At 35.7% G+C, this 19,942-nt stretch overlaps 1 protein-coding gene across 1 annotated transcript; it reads right to left on the reverse strand.

Moving 5' to 3' along the window:
* Window positions 1-47: 47 nt before the first annotated feature.
* LOC149795359 (PC-esterase domain-containing protein 1A-like) lies at window positions 48-19,900 on the reverse strand. Its single transcript, XM_089963784.1, has 5 exons — window positions 19,809-19,900; window positions 18,987-19,066; window positions 13,194-13,426; window positions 9,250-9,463; window positions 48-689 (listed from the first exon to the last, which is right to left on the reverse strand). The coding sequence occupies exons 1-5, from the start codon at window positions 19,882-19,884 to the stop codon at window positions 48-50; spliced, it is 1,245 nt and encodes a 414-aa protein (XP_089819910.1). The 5' UTR covers window positions 19,885-19,900.
* Between the last annotated feature and the right edge of the window lie 42 nt (window positions 19,901-19,942).

A 19,942-nucleotide genomic window follows, 5' to 3' on the forward strand; every position in this document is an offset into this window, starting at 1 on the left:
TGATTATTGGACCAGTTTGGCCTCACAACATGCCCATCAATTTTGTACTAGTTATAACTTGAATATGGGTTATGGCGACCCCATCTATTGACCCTCTTGGCCACTGGGTGGAAATCATTACCAGCGTATGGCTGCCACTGTTGATTTTCAGGCCAAGGTTGATGTTCAAACTGTGTAAAAGCAAAGGTAGGCTGTACATAGTTACTTCTATGAATAGGTCCTCCATAACGTCTGATATTATCGACCTGATTGTCACAGCTGTATATATTTTGGTTCTGATAAGGCATGTTCCTCATATTCTGGTACTGTGATGACTCTTTATACTGGGCACCCGCCATTCGTGGTAATGCCATCATATTAGGCCTGATTTTCTTATTACCATTAGCAGAAATCTGGAATTGGTGTGGTTGGGGATTGTGTATTATCCTGTGATTTTCCTTTTGCCTAAGATTGTCTCTATTTTTTAGAATGACCTCATTGCCTTTGTCATTTTGTCCTCTAGTCAGAAACTTCTTGTAGTTGCCTGGGGATTCCTTGTTCCAAGCCTCTGAAACATGGCTGAGAAGCAGGTTTGTTATGCGACGATGAGCAGTCATGTCCCAATGAACCCCATCTTCAACACGACGATGAAGCTGGTGGCGCAGGTAGTAATGTAGGTCAAGCACATCATATCCGTGAGCGACAACAACCTTGTGTGACAAGAAGATAGTTATTAATTTTGTAATTTTTTTTATAATTTACATGTATTTTTAAAAACTAAGAGAATATTTTTTTTGTGTTTTTCTTGTTTTCCTTCTTAACCCATTTTATCCTGTTCACCAATTTCAACTGCAGTGCCTGATTCCTGACAAGCAATTCTAAATACATTTTTGTGGTAAAACGGAGCATCATACAGCAGCAGAAATTGTAATGACCTTCACCATGTTTACTAAAAATGTTGTAACATTGTTATTTCTTTTTTAAAGTATATAAAACTATGTATCTCTGAAAAGGTAATACAATTTGCAACACAGTGATATATATTTTGTTATTATTTACCAATGTACATGCTCACAACTGTATTTTGAAATATGTCTTAAAAGAAAAATAAATTTAAAAAACTTGCCATGATGTTTAGTGAATCTTTTGTTCATGAAGATGAATGAAATGCTCCTAACAGTATGTAAATAAAATAAAAAATAATTCTATTTCTAGTATTTTGGTTAAAATTTGAAGTTTCTAGCACTGTTCAAGAGTTATAATTTTACTAACATTGGACAACAAAACACCTGGAACAATTTGTTTACTTCACATTCCAGAACATGTACTTCACCATGCAGTTTCTCATGAAAACTTGTCAAAAATTAATCCTAGAAATCTTTCAGTAAGATAAAAGTAATTAATCAGTACAATTTTTGTCCGAATTTTGAAGTCAACATCATCACTATGTCAGTAATAACAATATTACTTTCATGACGAATACCATAGTCGTATTCAGGATAAAATATGATCCTATGACTACAGGCGTATTCAGGATAGAATGAGGTATTATGACCATAGTCGCATTCAGGATAAATGGGTTAAATTCTAACAAATGATACATTCCACTTGTTCCACTGGGGTATGATCCAGAAATAGAGTGGGAATTGAAGCAATAAATTGTGACCTACTTTTTGCAAGTGCACATAATGCATATTAAGTAATGAACCTGAATGCATGTACTTCATTAATAATTGTAAAAGCTACACAGTCAAAGTAATGATGTAAAATGTAGAAACATTTACAAGTATGAAATAGACCACAGTGACCTACATTTTACACAAGTAATACTCACGATAAATTCACCCATCAAGTTTCAGTACTATACATCTAACCCTTCGAGAGAACAGCACTGAAGCAAAATCTTCACACAAACACCTATGCCCACAACAGTACCATGAATGGCAAATCTTCACACAAACAACTATGCCAACAACAGTACCATGAATGGCAAATTATATGCTAATCCTTTTTAGTCATATGGACATATATGGCATGACCAAAATACATTGTATATAGACTGATTGGTCTGTCATTTAGACCTTTGTGAATGCATTTAGTCTTGAAGTGAACTTGCAGAGCAAAAAACATTATTTTCTTGTCTGACTTCCCATGACTGTGACCTCTAACCTTTTGACCCAAGAATTTAAAGGTATCTTTTTCTTTAAGTGCAAACCAACCCAAAAAATTTGATTATGGAACTTACTGTAGAACAAAAGTTGTGCTGCAAAACCCATTCATTTTATTTCAGCCACAATGACCTTGACTATTGATATTCAGAACTCAAAATAAACTGGCTTCGTCCATGCAGACCCTCCACCAACTTTGGTCAAGGGACATGGTGCAGAACCAAAATGTATGCAAAAAACACTTCTCTTCTCAAAGTCACAGTGACCTTTTTCTTCAAAATCAATAACATTTTTTTCTATTCACAATGTATGGTATCCATGACTTTTGATGGAGGTAAGTAATCAAGAGAAAGTTTTAATGCAGAAAGTATTTTTTTCTTCTTTCAGCCCAACTTACTTCAACCCTGGACATTATGAACACAGCAGAGATAGACTTCTTCCTTACCCAAAAAGCAAGTCATCCCCAAAGTTGTTGTTGTTTTTAAAATCAATGTTCTTAAAAATCTCCTTGACAAACATTATCCTTGCCCAACCTAAATGCCAAACTCTCTTAGTGACAGCCACACAACCACTATTGGCAGTTACGTTCATGCATCAGTCATTACCTTGATCAGCCACTACAGCTGAGGCCAGCAAGAAATGCATGCAGTCTACAAATCTAATTCCTATAGTGATTCACATGTCCAATAAATAAAATTGCCCTGTTATGGGTATGCTATCACAATATGCAATGGATAGTCATTAATACATAAAGTTTATAATTAAATAAAGATATTTTATTCATACTTCTGATTACACGTGTCAGAAATGACCTTTTGTATAGGCCAGGATGTATATACAGACCTGCCAACCCTGACAAGTTTGTCTAAGTAAGGCAGTTGATTTTTTCCCCGTAAGTTTGACCAGTTTTCAGTACGGTGTAACAAAGTATCATAAACTGCTATTGTAAAGCTGGAAAATCTAATTAAAAGTTCAGTATCCAAAACATGCTGTGACGATAACATTATGTTCAACTGAAAAGTTTGTAAAGTATGTGTAGACTTTATTTATCACTAGTACAGTAGCATGAATTTTAGTTCCAAACCCTATGCAGCTCAATGGCCTGTTGCTGTCTCTCAACTTGACATAAGTTTTGGAAATTCTTTTTTCATTTCACATGATGACAATCCTACTGCCTGACAGGAGTCAAACTCAGATTGGCATGAGATGTCCAATACATATAATTATTTCTCTTCCAGCTTTTATTCACAAGAATCTGAATATTCCTTTTCTATTCTTCTGTGTTGATTAACACTTTTATATTTTTTTTAACAATCAACAGGTTGATCATGCAGATGCTTCACATGAACAAATTTGTGCAGTTTAAAGCATCTGAGGAACTTCTGAAAAGTTAGTCTGGTTCCCTGTCTAATTACACTAATTCTAATATGAAACCTGGATCCAAATCAAACAAGGATGAACAAATTTTCCAGATTTTTAGGCAATGATAATTTTTCCATAATTTTTGCTCTTATGCCACAAGCTCATATTTTTAAGGGTAATTTTCCTAAGATGGCAAAATTATAAGGGTTGGCAGGTCTGTATGTAGTATGGAAGACTATATGTGGTTATGAGCTAAACACAAATAATTAATCTGTGCTATTAAAGCATAAAATGTAGGTCACAGAGACCTTTGGTTGTTGTTGTTGTTGTTTTAGGGTTTAACGCCTTTTTTCAGCACAAGACAGGCTATACATGGCGGCCAGTATTAATGGTGAAGGAAGAACCCGGGAAACCCCCGGAAAGAACCACCGACCCACGAGAAGCTACCGGCAAGCTTTCTCACATATCCACATTGGCCGAGCCCGAGACTCGAACCTACGCAGACCTTTGGTTGTAAGTGTGTAGTATTAACAAAAGTGCATGTAATTATCAAGTTTCATCATAAACAGCACCCAACAAATGAAACTTCAAAGTTCAAACACAAAGTTTCAACAAAAAGCCACTAAAGTATGAATTTAGATGACAGACCTCTTTTTTATTTGGTAACAAAGGTGCAATTTTATCAAAACACATCCATTCACCAAGTTTCATGATTCTATGCATGCCATAAACTCATGTGGTCGTGAACTAACTACAAACACAATGTCTAGGCTAGTAAAATGTAAGATGTGGGTCAGCGACTGTTTTTGTGTCATAAAATGGTGATCTAGACAATAATTTAGTTCATTGGATTCTAGCATGAACAGTTAAAACACCAATATAACCAGTCAATTATTCATGAAATATGGGTGACAATGTATTGTACTGATGTTGAGTCCATCTTCTAAATTATGAAACAAAGTGTGAAATGTTTGTTCTGAAACATCAACATATATTAAATAATGGATCTGTCAACAAAAGTTACTGAAATGTCTAATTTTACAACAGCATGTGGTCTTTGTAAAATCATTGAATTGTGTCATCAAAGCTGTCCAATTTTTTAATTTTACTTATTCAGGGATTCTACCATATCAATAAATTTTTCATCCCAAACCTTTCCTTCCTCGACCTTTTTAAAAGCTTTTCCTATGATAGTTTTACTGAATGGTGAGTGTTAACTGTCTGCAGTTTCTGCTTTCTCACTGTTAATGTCTGTTTTAACTAAGGTAAGTTCTGCTCCAAATACAGGTTTTGATTCACCAGGAAGGGGTAGGAAAGGTTTGCAATGGACTGATATTTTCTCTGAATCTGTCTTCAATAACAAAAGAAGCCATCAGTGGATTCCAAAGTAAGCCAATAGCTAAAAATAGAAACACTTAATAGTAACAAGTCAAACATAGCAAAATTCAAGGACTTTTATGGACTGACAAAACAAATTAAGGCTATTGTATAGGCTGTTCCCACTTTTTCAAACTTTAAATGGGATATACAAGACCAGGCATCAAAATTCAAGGATAATGCAAGACCAGACATTAAATTCAAGGGTTTTTCTAGATCAGATATCAAATTCAAGCATAATGAAAAACCAGACATCAAATTCATGGGTTTTTCATTATGTACAAAGTTAGCCCCCATCAGTACCCGCCCCACTCCAAACTGATGCATAGGACCTATGGAAAAAGAATGGTACTGATTCAGTGAGGCTAACGGTCACCAAAGTTCAGCAGTCACCTATCTTCAGCAGTCAGAAGCTGCATGTTTTGTAACCAAGCAGTGGTTTCAACCTGCCTTCTGCAGTCTTTGGAGAGCATACCAACAGTGACCGCTCCAAGTATGCAAATTATATTTCTTTTGTTTCATGAAGAAGGCATGGTATGTGTATGTATATGTGTGTGTGTATATATATATATATATATATATATATATATATATATATATATATATATATATATATATATATATACACACACACACACACACACACATACATATATATATATATAGAGAGAGAGAGAGAGAGAGAGGTATATTAACTAAATACATGTTTAAACACTTCATTTTCGATTGTACTTCGTAACCCAGATAAACACAAAGGAGTCAACATGGGAGCTGCGAAAACAAGGTGGTTTCTGACCTTGCAGGAGCTATACTTCACTAGAGATATCCTTAAAGTTTAGTAATATTACTCTAATCTGACCGTATTTTGGACATTTATTATATTCTGCCAACTTGTGTTTATTCAAAGCATTATCAAGAAAATAAAAAAATGTTTTCTGCAGTAAAATCTACTGCTAATTCTGGTAATGAAAAAAGGGCACTCTGACTTTGTTGTTTTCATTGTCAAAGTCTCTTACACAGACTGGCTACAACTTTTTGTCGTCATAATCACAACCCTCATCTGCTGCAATATTAAATGGCCCAATTTTCAGGGCTTCTGCAATTTTAAGTGAAGTATCTTCTGCTAAACACTAACAATATTAGATGATTTAGTTCTTGCACATGCATATTTTCTGCAATTTTGGAATCAGGAAACATCCGCTTGAACAAAGGACAAATGTAGTCTTCTATTGCTAGGGGTAGTCTGTGCTGTATTAAGAACTCTGGACTTAACACCTCTGCATTTATACAATTTGTGTCCACAATTTAGTTCTGCTGTAAAAAAGAAGTTACCTTAGTAGTGAAGTTAGTAAAATGAGCTAATTCAAGGTTTCTTTTTTTAACCACCATGACCAATAATAAAATCCTTTACACACAGCCTGCAAGGCACGTGAAGCTGCCCTAGAATGGAATGCGGTATTGTGTAATTCGTGTGTGTGTTTTTGTATTTTTATCACAGCTTTAACAATTTTGCAGTCATCGCTACAATGTCTGCAGTGTGCAGTTTATAGTGATGTCAGGCACTGGGGCATCATGCCGCAGACATTTGTCATCATGTCCCACCCAGTCACATTATCCTGACACCAGGCCGACCAGTCCTAACACTAACCTCTTAATGCTCAGCCATTTTTATAAGTCTTTGGTATGACTCAGTCGGGATTTGAACCCACGACCTCCCGCATCTCAGGTGGATGCTCTAACCACTAGGCCACCGGAGTGGTGTGTAATTCATGTATTCATCTTTGAATAGGTTTTTCATCTCTTCCCAATCCATCTGTGAAATTATTTGAAAAACATTTTTGCTCTAACAAACATATCAACTAGAATAAATCTGACTTGACTTTAGCACCAAATACATACAGACTGATTCTATACCAGATATGAATTTGAACAAAGAATCTGTGAGCCATGATTAAGTCTGAAAACCAGTCTGTTCTCTCCTAACTAAACCATACAGCTGCTATAAATAGAAAACAAGGTCAAAAATTTGAAAGAAGAAACCAGCATGTCTCTTGGAAATAGGGCAGCTGCTATAAATAGAACATAATACTGTTAGGAAAGTTCGTAGTTTCACAGAAGTGGTCTCTTCGAGATAACAGTCTGTGGGATGTTAATAAAAATGAGAAAACAAATTAAAAAATTTTGGGAGGGGGATACATCTAAATCGCATAATCCAAATACATTTATGTGCAAGGCGTAATTTAGTGAAAAAAAGGCCTAATGATTCACCAAAAGCATAGTTTGAAAACTGCAGATAGCTGATAAAAAGTAGTTATTTGGCAGGAGTCAAATTGGTAGCATACAGATGGACAGACAATATAACATAATATGCTCTATCTTATAGTGTAGCAAAACCACAAAGAAACAACAACAACAAAAAAAAAAAAACAAGAGTCCCTGGAAGGGACTGATGCTCTTCTACTGGCCAAAAACAATTTCCAGAATTCAAAATATTTTTTCCTTTTAAGTGCCGAGCAAAGAAACCATCTCCGACATTGTTTTCGATAACAATATTTTCAAATTAGCAACTGTGTGGCCATATGGGATGCCAAAATGTCACCACTCACATTTAGGACCAACAAGACATGAAAAGTCTTCTGTTGGGAACCCCATGTCAATAAGACTTTCCATTTTGCTGAGTAATGAAAACAAGATTTACAAGATGTGTGCCATTGTGGCCATTTTGGATATCAATTATCAGACCAGCTAGATACAAGAAGTTTCATGCAATCACAATATAAGTAAACCAGCAATCAAAGAGAAGTAGCACTAACAAGATTTTCAAGATGGTCATTGAGTTGGCCACACAGAAAGTCATTATTGTCACTATTTTCATTTAGGACAATCCAGACATCAAGAGACATCTTTCCAAATACACAAAAAAAAAACATGCAGATACAAAGATCCATTCAGGAAAAGGGATATTTTCAAGATGGCCACTTTTATGGACATCACATCAGCACCATTTTCATTTAGAACCACTTAGCCATTGTAAGAAGACTTTAAGCAAAAACCACATGTTGATATGACCGTTGGTTCAGAAGGAGTGGCAACATTTTCAAGTGGGACACTGTGGTGGCCATACTGGATGCCTAAAAGGCTTCATTTTTACTTAGCACCAACTAGACTACTGGGAAAATGTGTGTCTAAAGTTTCATGGCAAACTGTTAAGTGAATTCGACCAAATTTGAGGAGGAACATTCTGTTGATTACTTGTAACAAACTGTGTAGACCCAGATCTGCTGGCATATACATGATGGCAAGCAGTTTAAATGGGGAAGCAATGTACGTCTGTGACCAATAGAGCTAAAAACCCATGCTGTTTTCCCCATCAATTCAGAAATAGATAAAAGAAAACTTTCAAGATGGCTACTGCGATATGAAAGCGACACCATTTTCATTTAGGACCAACAAGACACTATAACAAGTCTTCTGGTGAAAACGCCATTGAAATAAATTTTACTTTTCATTCAGGAGTAGTAGTCATAACAATATTTTCAAGATGGGTACTGTGATGGTCATACTGGATATCAGATCTGTACCATTTTCATTTCTGATCAACTAGACATCAAAGGAAATCTTACTGAAAACGCCATGTTGATATAATGACCATCCATTTAAGAGAAGGAGCAACAAGATTTTCAAGCTGGCTGCTGTGGCTGCCATATTAAACAACTGGGCACAATTTGTATTTAGGACCAAACATACATCATAAAAGAAACTCAAGTCAATAGGACTTTCCATTCAGGAAGAGTAACGATAACAATTTCAAGATGGCAGAAATGGTGGCCATATTGGATATTAGAATGGTACCATTTCATTTAAGACTTCTTAGTGAAAATCTCATGCTAATATGGCCATCCATTCTGTAATAACAGTGATAACATTTTCAAGATGGCCACTGTGGCAGCCATGATTGATACCATTTTAATCTTGACATAACTAGACCACTAATGACTTCTCTTTTGTTCACTGACCTGACCATGATTACTTTATCTCAATAAGTTCCAAGTTGTAAAAATGGTGGGAACTTAAGGGCTTTAGTCAAATACCTCCAGTTGTACTGCCAGATCCTGGTATTTTTAAACTTGGCACAAGTTCTAAATAAAACATAATACAGTTTTCTGCAAGCGATTTCAAACTTGTTTCAAGCAGATTTAGCACAAGAGGACAGGAAATGCATCATTTGGCCTCACTGATTGTTATCAGTACACATGTTGATGGTAATGTTACCACTATGACTTAAGAGTACCTCAGCTAACACTGGTCCAATAAAATTCACTTAACCCTGTCAATAAAAACAGCACAAGAACACTATAATTACCTGTCTGGCAAAGAAGTTGGCCTCCAGTATATCAAGTCGAAGCGTGCTGTTCATGAACTCAACTTCAGGCACCATAAATCCTCCACGTACACTTTTTGATATTGGCATGGTGGTGTTCCAGATGACCAAGCAGTCTTCAGGCAAAACTTCATTGAAACGTGTGAAGAGCTTTTCCAAATTCTTTTTATATTCGTTAACAGAGTTTGCACCATACCTGTTAATTTACAAAATATACAAAACTTTAGTATTTATAGTTAAATTAATTTATTTCAAGCACTAATGTTACAGCAAGATTTGATATTTTAACAAGTATCCTTTTGACATTCACAGTATTGGAGCCATGGTGGTTCAGTGGCTGACCTGCAGTCACAATGGTGTGGTCTCAAATCCATCACACCAGCCTGGGTAAGCTATAGCATGGTGTCCTTTACATTACTCCAATTGCCTCGATACTAAAATTACCTATCCGTGTTGTAGTGCCATAAAATAACAAACCAAATCAACACAGCACTGGAATATAGTGGCCATTTAACAAAGTAAGCTGTAGTTGTTACCAAAATTCAAAAGACTGTCACAGTATACAATAACCAAAACAATGCCATTTGGCAGGTCTGCATTATGTAATGCTTGAGATAATGAGGGTAATGAAATGCAAAGGCAAAATTAATTCTAAGTGACAGCAATCTTGCCTTTGACTACTGACTCCCAAATCAGTAGGGTTCTTCCTGTGACTAAAGGGAAATAAATGTACTAAATCTGTTTGAATTCTGTGATGTAATTACTTGATTTTCCATTCATAACTGAAATGAATATGCAAAATCCACCCATGCTTAAACATGATGACACCAATGCCACTGCCCCAATCATAAATGTGATTGGCACCACATGACTGCTTTTAATTCCAAAACTAAACAGGTCCAGATCTGCCATCATGTATATGCCAGCAGATCTGGGGCTACACAGTTTGTTACAAGTAATCAACAGAACGTTCCTCCTCAAGTTTGGTCGAATTCACTTAACAGTTTCTAAGAAGTCATACAAAGGTTTCTCTGTCTTTGTCATTGGCGGCAATATTTGATGACAAATCATATTCATTTGTAAGCATTTTAAGTCTTCATGCCACAATACTTTCTATCAAAATTGGTCAAGTTCTATGCAGCGATTTTGAAGAAACTGTTTAAACATTTTTCTATTATTGTAATGGCTGCCATATTTGCTGTTGGATCAACATTATTTATACATACTTGAGTGGTTTCCATTCTAAAAAGCTGTTGTTTAGGCTTGGTCAAATTCTATTCAACAGTTTTGAACATGTCATATCCAGCTTTTCACTATTTTTAGTAATGGTGGCCATTCAAATCTGAAAGCACCCCATTCAAGGATGCCTTCTACTGAATTTTCAGAAAAGTGGCATTAGAGAAAAAATGGTTTACAGGGTTTTCTATTTTTAGTACCAGTCACCATATCTGATAGTTGATCAGGATCTTATGTACAAGTCTGAAAGTCTTAATGCCTGCATACAAGTCTGAAAGTCTTCATGCCTGGATACAAGTCTGAAAGTCTTTATGCCTGGATACAAGTCTGAAAGTCTTTATGCCTGGATACAAGTCTGAAAGTCTTCATGCCTGGATACTTTCCGTACATTTATCGTGTTCTATTCATTCTTCATTCTGGACAAAATGTCATTTCAAGTTTTCTCCATATCTGATGTTCAATCAGTTTATTTGTAAAAATATTAACGGTCAACATGTCATGATGCTTTCTGTCAAAATAAGATCAACTTCTCTTCAGCAGTTTTAACGACTATATAACTTTAAGGTTTTTCTATTTTATTAATGGTGCCTATATTTAATGGTGCATCAGCATCATTTGCATAAATATGAAATAAATGACCATATCTGATCGCCGATTAGAATCTTCTGTTCACATCTGTAAGCCAGGATGTCATGGCCAATTTAAATAAAACAGGTGTCCTGCATTTGAAGAAAATTTAAAATAGCAACCATTCATAGGTGCACAATGGATGAAAGGCTATACCAAAAGTTCACATGAACTAACAAAACTAAACCTGAAATTTAGTAAAAACTACTTTAAAACAAGATTCCCTCAAGAGGACTGATTCTACAGAATTTCCAGGAATCATGTACAAGACTATTTCTCCTTTATAACTAACAAATGGTGAAACTGTCTCTGCTATTCTTGAGTTATTTTCAAGCCATATTTCATGTAAGATCAGAAGCTCTTGCATTAATGACCAACAAGACACAAGTCATGTGGTGAAAACCTCTCTGGAGGAATACTAAATGGACATAAGGTGGGGGGGGGGGGTATGAATTTATAGACGAGTGGGTATAAAAGCTGAACCAAACCCTAACAAATTTTCTATGACCCCTCTTGTCAATGGTGAACAAGTGTATTGCAAATTAATTAGTCTTTGTTTCATAAAGATCATTCCATATACAAACAGAATCCATCATGGGAATCAGGAAATGTAATAAAAATGAAAAATGACAAACTTACAGCATATGGTCCCAAAAAAGGTAACAAGCTCAGCCCTCTGAAACAAGATTAACTTGCACAGACCTTCTTCATTATCAAACCTGCATGTGATCTTGACGATACAAGTCCATATTCCAAGTCTTGCTGATACAAGCCCATATTCCAAGTCTGCATGTGATCTTGATGATACAAGCCCATATTCCAAGTCCTGATGATACAAGCCCATATTCCAAGTCTGCATGTGATCTTGATGATACAAGCCCATATTCCAAGTCTTGATGATACAAGCCCATATTCCAAGTCTTGATGATACAAGCCCATATTCCAAGTCTTGATGATACAGGCCCATGTTCCAAGTCTTGATGATACAAGCCCATATTCCAAGTCTTTATGATGCAAGCCCATATTCCAAGTCTGCTCAAAACGGACTCTGAACTATGGCCTCCAACCAATCAGATGCAAGCTCATATTTCATTAAATAGGCCTATAGCGTTGTAACAAGTAACTGTTGCTGGATGGATGACTGATTGTGCACACCAGACACAGTGCCATACCACAGGCTCAGTGTACTTTAAGGCAGATTTTACTGTATTAAATTTTCATTAATTATATTCCAAACTTTTGCTTCTCAACTTAACTCATTAACCCCTGAAGGTTTTTGTCATTTTCGCCCAAAATGTGAGTAGGAAACACATTTGGGGGGCTATTTCTGAAAACATCCTAATACATCAATTTCCAAGAGATGTTCCATTAGCCTAATGCCTAGTTATTTAAGAAACATTGTTTTCCATTGGTTATTTTGCTCGTGTATGAGCAGAAGGGTAAAAGTTGGAGTTCTTTATATTTTTGGTTTTTTGCTTAACTGACCTATCATTTTCGTATAGAGACCACTCTTTATTCCAAATACCCACCTTATCCTACTTTTTGCAAAGGTTTACCTGTCTGTGCAGTTCAGACTGGTTTGCTTAGATGTAAGGTCAAAAAATATAAAAACCGGACAAAAAATCAGATTCCAACCACAGGCAAATTTTGGGTCAAGAAAAGAAAAAAAAACAGGTAAAAAAAGTATGTTTTTCCCTCTGTATTTTGTAGTGTAACTAAAATATCCATATTATCTGGTATCATTGTAGAGCTACATCTATCTACCTTTCTATAACACCACCCACTTTAGTGTATCAAACATGACCTTGACATTACAGAGCTCGGCAGTAGGCTACTAACTCATTCCACGTAAACAAAGTACCAGGGGTTAACGAGTTATGTTGCAATGAAAAGAAAATGAAAAATATGACACAAAGCCTTGCCTATAAACCATGTTAGAACATACCAACTCTGTACACACAAAAAAGCAATGATGATGAAGTTGCCAAGGTAACTGAAATGTGAAGCCCATGTATCAGCATTTGATTGTATACGCAAGTTCAAATTTTATTTTGATCTCGTACCTGCTGATGTCCCAAAGACAAGAATTTATGATGACGACATCCGGCGCTGGTTCTTTAGAAAGGTCTGACAAGATGGACTCCACGTAGGTGTTGTAGCAACGAGTGACAAAGTAGAATCGTATAAGATGGAAATTAGTTTGGTATTGCCGAACCTCATGGTAGCTAATGCCATTTGACATCACACCTTTTCTACCTCCTTCTATGAGCTCATCTCCCATAAAATTTAATTCTCCCTGTAAGGAGAAAAAATTATTGTATATGAAAAGCAATATCCAGAAATCACTCTGCCTGCATGCTTGCATACAGACACTTATCTAAGGGCACTAAGATTGACAGAAATTGAACTGAATTTAGATATACAGGAATTTAACTCTTTGACTAGGATAAGCAGATAATAATGTAGTTCTTTTTTTTTTTTTAAATTTGGGACAGAATTCTAGTACTACAAACAATGTATATATTTACTAAGCTTAATGGCAGCAGAGGCAGATCCTGACCTTAATAACAACATCTACATTTTAACTTAAAAACAGCTAGTAAATTACAGTGATATTCCATCAGCAGAGTAGTGTGATGTCCTTCCTGTACATCTACCAATTGTAAAAAGAAACCAATGTAGCTAAATCGGCAGAGTTAGAATAGTAATTTAAGGGTTGTGAATTCAAAACCTGCCCAGCCAGTCTGGGTTTGCTGCCTTATTGTGTCCTTTATAAAGGTACTTACCTCCAATTTCATCCACATGATAAGAGATGCATCTTTGCTAGCCAAGGTTCCGATATAATAACCCTATCTACACCTTGGCATATCAAGCATATATTTCTGTGCTTCGGATATGTGAATTTCATTGGATGAGGCAGCAAGCCAACACAATTTGAACGGTTCCTACATGATCAAGACAAGGGGAGCACACAGCTTGAACGGACTAAGAAATAAGCAATTTTCCACTGCCGGTCCGTGTTTTTACAAATACCTTTCTCTCATATGCACCTGTAATGGCTTTCCTTTGGTACACAGTGATACTTTCAATGTTAAATTTACAAAGTTTACCCAAAATGGTCAATTGCCTCCACCACATTAGGCCAATGTACAATACACCACTGTTACATGCTATTGGTTAGCGGGCATTATATGCTAAGGGAGGCGACTCATGACATCCAACAGATGTCACAAGGAGAGATCACTAAAATAACTAACCTGCCAAGGTGTAGATAGGGCTAACATTTTGGAACCTTGTCTAGCAAAAGCTGCCAGGAATTTTCTTATGGAGGAGATCAGGGGAGTGGGGAGAAACAATGCCTTCAAGAAAATTATCATTACTTTTGCAACAAATATATAAGTTATCTGCATACATAATTTAATTTGCTGTGCTGGTAAATACTCTTCTCTGCTTCTTAACACTCCACTTCTTCAAAACCTCTAAAAACAGGCAACTGTCTCTATGACCCACCTAACATCCATATTTATTCATGGTTTCTGATTCTATAAGCTGCGACACTGTTGATGTTCTAAAATTTGTGCAACCATTTTCGTTACTTAATGGATTATCTTTCTTATAATACTTTACAAGGGTCATTGCAGAATGGGGCCGGTCAGACCATTTATAAAAAACGTACATCAAAAAAATCTGATCCAAGTCAGGAGAAAAGTGGAATTCCACTTTAAAATAGAAAAATCATGTCTGTATATTCTTGAGATAAAACACATAACATCCCTCCTTTTTTTAACCAGTTGCAGGTAATCAATCACTTTCTCATGGAATTTCTATGTATCTTTTTCTCTGCCTCCGTTTCCCATTCCAAATGCCTACAGATAACGTGCTGGCTATTTCTACGTCATCAGTTTAAGGAACATATTCAGTTTGCATTGGAATATAGTATCATTGCAGACTATCTTACTGTAAAGAAATCGGTTATCTTCAATTTTGGCATTCAAAAACTCGCTGCTTCAGTGCTCATTATGCTCAACAATTTATATTATGGATAATCAGCAAATCAGTCTGTTATATCCCTCTAGGAGACAATTAAATTGGAACCCCTGGATTGTTTTTGAAAAACACCATAAAAGATCTGTCATACAGATGATTGTATTTAAACACTAAATCTACCTTTGTATAGACTGAATGAGATCACCGAAAAACTGGATAAACAAGACTTAATTGGACAAACCTTTATACTGAATCTTGGTTTTATAAAAAAAAAAAAAAACACAGAATCCATGGGATACAACGAATTGTGGGAACCATAAGTAATTTAAGTAACCTTGCCCCCACTGGGCTTGAGAAGTTCGGTGACTAGCAATCACTGCATGAAACTTACTAACCATGATGTAACAAATGTATCATGGGTAATAATGCCATTAAAACTCACCGATTTTAACAAAAACAAATGTCAAAGCATTAATGATGTAGACCTCAAGTCATTTCACATTTTAAAAAAATCTCTTATCAAAGGACAGTAATCCCCCTCTTATAAGGCTACCCCTATTGCACCAGGGAAGTGGCCTTATAATGAGGGTGGCCTTTCTAGAGGGGGATGATAAATGTGAACAGTAAATACATATGAAGAAAGTCACAAGTACATTTTATTCTAAATTACTTAATAATTTCATTAAAAAACCATATGCACGTTGTGAAATAAATGTAAAACAAACCGTTTCATCATTTTCAAAAGAATGTTATGAATAACCATTGATATAGTTTTAAAACTGTCTTTATAATTATGTTATAGATCACATCATCTGTCACTTTGTTGGTAACAGTCTAAAAAACAAACCAGTCTCTTCACAATTAAAACTATCCTTTCTGTCATATCCCCTGCATATATCGTTTAGTCTTTTGTTCCAATCTTTGACAACTTCATTATTAACATTAGCTGATTCTCCACTAAGGACAGAACACTTAATATTGTGTTGCACTTGAAATCTGTGCAACCATCCGTTACTTGTGGTAAAGTTGTCATATTCTAATTCAATTGACAAAATTGTTGCTTTTTCTTGTCATTCAAATCAGGATACAAATATCTCCTGGCTCAAACAATCTTCCTTTCTCCATCCATTTCACCTTCCCACTTTCTGCAGAGCTGTTTCCTTATCTTTCACGATATTGTTTATCTGAGTCTTTCCGACATCAGTTTTCTGCAAGGATCCTCACCACCACCCTCTCGGTCAATTGAATTACTTTCCCTTTCTCTTCTTAACTGAGAATTTTTCTTTTCCTCGATGACATGTTGATCTTTTTGCAGAAAGTTATTCATGTTGCCAACTACAATACTGATAAAACAATTTTTATGCAATTAAGCAAATTGCCGTGTTTTTAAAGGAAGTGATCTTGTCATGCGATTCGTTAATCGCAGTCTGGTACCCTATTGTTTGTATACATTTCTTTACACTAAGTGAGAGAAGCCAAAATGGCTTCGTTATGTACTATTAACATCACACAGATTTGACCTCGCGGCCATTAGGATTTGTAATTTTGACAATTATTTGTCAGTAGTAATAGCCACTAATTATCAAAGTGAACAAGATCAACATCTTACTAAGGGAAGCCATAAAGGCTACCAAACCATTTTCCTGCTGACTTGGGTATTGTACATCGATACTGCCACTTCTCAGCTGTTACTACTGTTCAATAATTGTAATCTTAACAATTATTAGAGTAACTAAACCTTTTTGTATGGATTAAAATTTGAGTCTTTCTCAGCTTTATGGAATAAATGTGGCTTCTCGTGAGGCGTAAATGATATAATATTAACCTTAGTGGTACATGTACTTTAGTCAACACTTCTTTCAGTAACGAAAACCTGATATCGGGAAACAAATCGGATTACTTAACACACGTTATGAATAAAATACTTGTTCTGGATACATATTAAAATAAAATGCGGCCGCTTGTGAGGGGTAAATTTTATATTATTGCACTAATATGCTGGCTGCTGGTCCCGTTAGCCATGTGGCCTTTCGTGAGGGGTACTTTTGAACACAAACTCATCGGTGCCAACGGATTTTGGTCGTAAGGAGTGGGTGGCCACTGGTCAGGGGGGCCGTTCAGGAGGGGGACTACTGTAGCATACTTTAGATAAGCTGGTGAAATATTTAGAAAACATATTAGTGTTTCTTACATGCCATTTTAGCTTAGAAATATACTATGACTTAATTTTACCACACACCTGACCCTTTTTCAGTTCTGCCATAACTCTAAAAGATGATGAACCTTTTTATCATCAAAATATTTCTGAAGCATACTGTTTTCCCATTTTTTATTATTGTCTTCCTAACAGTATTGAACATGGGCTGCCTAAGTATCCAGAGGACCAATCAAACTTGTCCATGACCTAATGCTTACATCTCATCAGTTCATTTTGAGGTTGACTAATGACAATTATCCTTTAACTGACATTTGATATGCCAAGGTCAAGGAAATAAGAAACAGGTGCACAATCAGAGAGATCATCATTACTGTAGTTTTTATAGATATCTTTAATCATTCGCTCTCACATCATCAATTTTACCTTTGATATTTGAGAAATACACAAACTGGAATTGTACATCTTTTCTCAAACCCTACCAGGTGAGGTCTAAAGCTAACACCCCACCCACTCCCAGAACATGTATTTTACACTTTTTTTATCAGAAGTAGTTTTTCATTAACACAATGAAATCCTGCAAAGGCAAACATGAGAAACATGTTCAAATATGCCAAGTTAACAAACATCTAGATTTTATATAAAATGCATCCTTAAAACAAACCTGCATAACAAGCAGACTGAATGCCTGAACAAGGAAAAATCTTTATACAGATCTTTAAAAAAATAATTGTTCCATTTTATATTCAAGTTAATAAACAACCTGATTGTAACTTTCCATAAAGATGGCACTGTGATGGCCATATTGGATGTTAAACTGGCACTGCGATGGTCATATTGGATGTTAAACTGGCACTGTGATGGCCATATTGATGTTAAACGGGCACTGCGATGGCCGTATTGGATGTTAAACTGGCACTGCGATGGCCATATTGGATGTTAAACTGGAACCATTTTCATTCAGGAGCAAAGAAACCTCACACATCAATTGGTGAAAACCCTATGTCAATATGACTTTCTGTTCATGAGGAATAGTGAATTGATTTTCAAAATGGCTCCTCTAGCAGCCATATTGTAAGTCAGATCAGAAAAACTTTCACTTAAGACCAACTACACTTCATATTTAGTCTTCTGATGGAATCTGCAGATCAATATGACTTTCTGTTGAGGGGAGAAGCAGTAAGATTTAACATTTTTAAGATGGCCACTGTGACAGCTTTATTGGATTTACAAGCTGAACCATTATTATTCAGGACCAACTAAACCGCACAAGAAGTCATCTGGTGAAAACCCAAAGTCAATAAGACTTTCTATTCAGGTGGAATAGTGATAAGATTTTTAAGATGCCTGTTGATGCAGCCATATTGGGCACAACATCTGCCAAATTTTCACTCAATGTCAGAAGACATCTTTCAGTGAAAACGCAATGTTGATCTGACCATCCATTCAAAAGAAATAGTGAAAACATGATTTTCAACTTGGCTGCAGTTATATCCATTTACGTTCATATTAGATGTCTGAGCAGCACCATTTTCATTTCAGACCAACTAAACCTTGGGATAAATGTATGTAAAGTTTCATGACAATGATCCATTTAATTTAGAAGTAGTGCTAACAAACAAATATCTGAAGAAAAACATCATACAACAGACAAAAGGTCATACATTATGCTATGTAACCAAGGAGCTAAAACAGTAATTCACAAGTACTCTACCTTTTTCCGAAGTTGTTCGTCAGTCAGATATTTATTCGTCTGAAGTAACAACACAACATCCTTGTACACTGCTCTCTGAACTGTACAATGTAAATAAAAATTAATGAAAATAAAATATAGAAGATGACAAAATTCATTTCAAGTTGATGAATTTCAATATAGTTGTATCAAGGGACACATTTTTATGATTTCATACTTTTACTAGAATTAAATACCATGATTTAGTGAAATATGGTTCTTACTATTGGGGCCAAGGACCCTCACAACGGAAGAACGTAAAAGTTTGATGCATGTTCATTTCAGTGTCCTGACGAGTTCTTCTATATTGGTTAACTTCTATTTCAAAATGGGGACAACACACAACACTCCTGCACTGATGTAAAACCAAACTTGGGCAAGTATGTTGTGCTCAACTATGTTATCAGTTTTACCTGAATTTTCCCCTGGATATTTACATAGAAACTCAAATTTAAAACTGGGAAAGTGTAGGTTTGATGCCTTTAATTTAGGTCACTATTTTAGAAAATCATTTTAAATTATGACCTGCAACATAGTTATGCTGATGTGCAATTTTTATTTCCAATACTAAACTGGGCGAAGAATCTGTACCCATGCTTTAATACAAGTATTGCGCATCATTTTTTACTTGCACCATAATTCGTTCCATTCTTCAATACCATCCTTGCATATAAAGTTGGCAACATTGGTCTAAAAGTAAGCCAAGAAACCTCATGATTGTAAGTTAAGTTAATGAACACTGGAGAAATTTAATGAAAAAATAAATGTAGGGCTTGATTTGCATTAACTTGCAATCCTTCTTACTTGAGTCTCCAATGATAACTACAAATTTATTGAGCAGAAGGTCAGAAATGTCTTCCTTCAAAAAAATGTCAGCCATCTCTACTGCAAAACCATACCTGAAAGAATAGGTATAAGAAATTTAAATAATAACATGG

This window comes from Sinohyriopsis cumingii, chromosome 7 (genome assembly GCF_028554795.1).
Source record: "Sinohyriopsis cumingii isolate HCF-2022 chromosome 7, ASM2855479v2, whole genome shotgun sequence".
In the NCBI taxonomy this organism is placed as follows: domain Eukaryota; kingdom Metazoa; phylum Mollusca; class Bivalvia; order Unionida; family Unionidae; genus Sinohyriopsis; species Sinohyriopsis cumingii.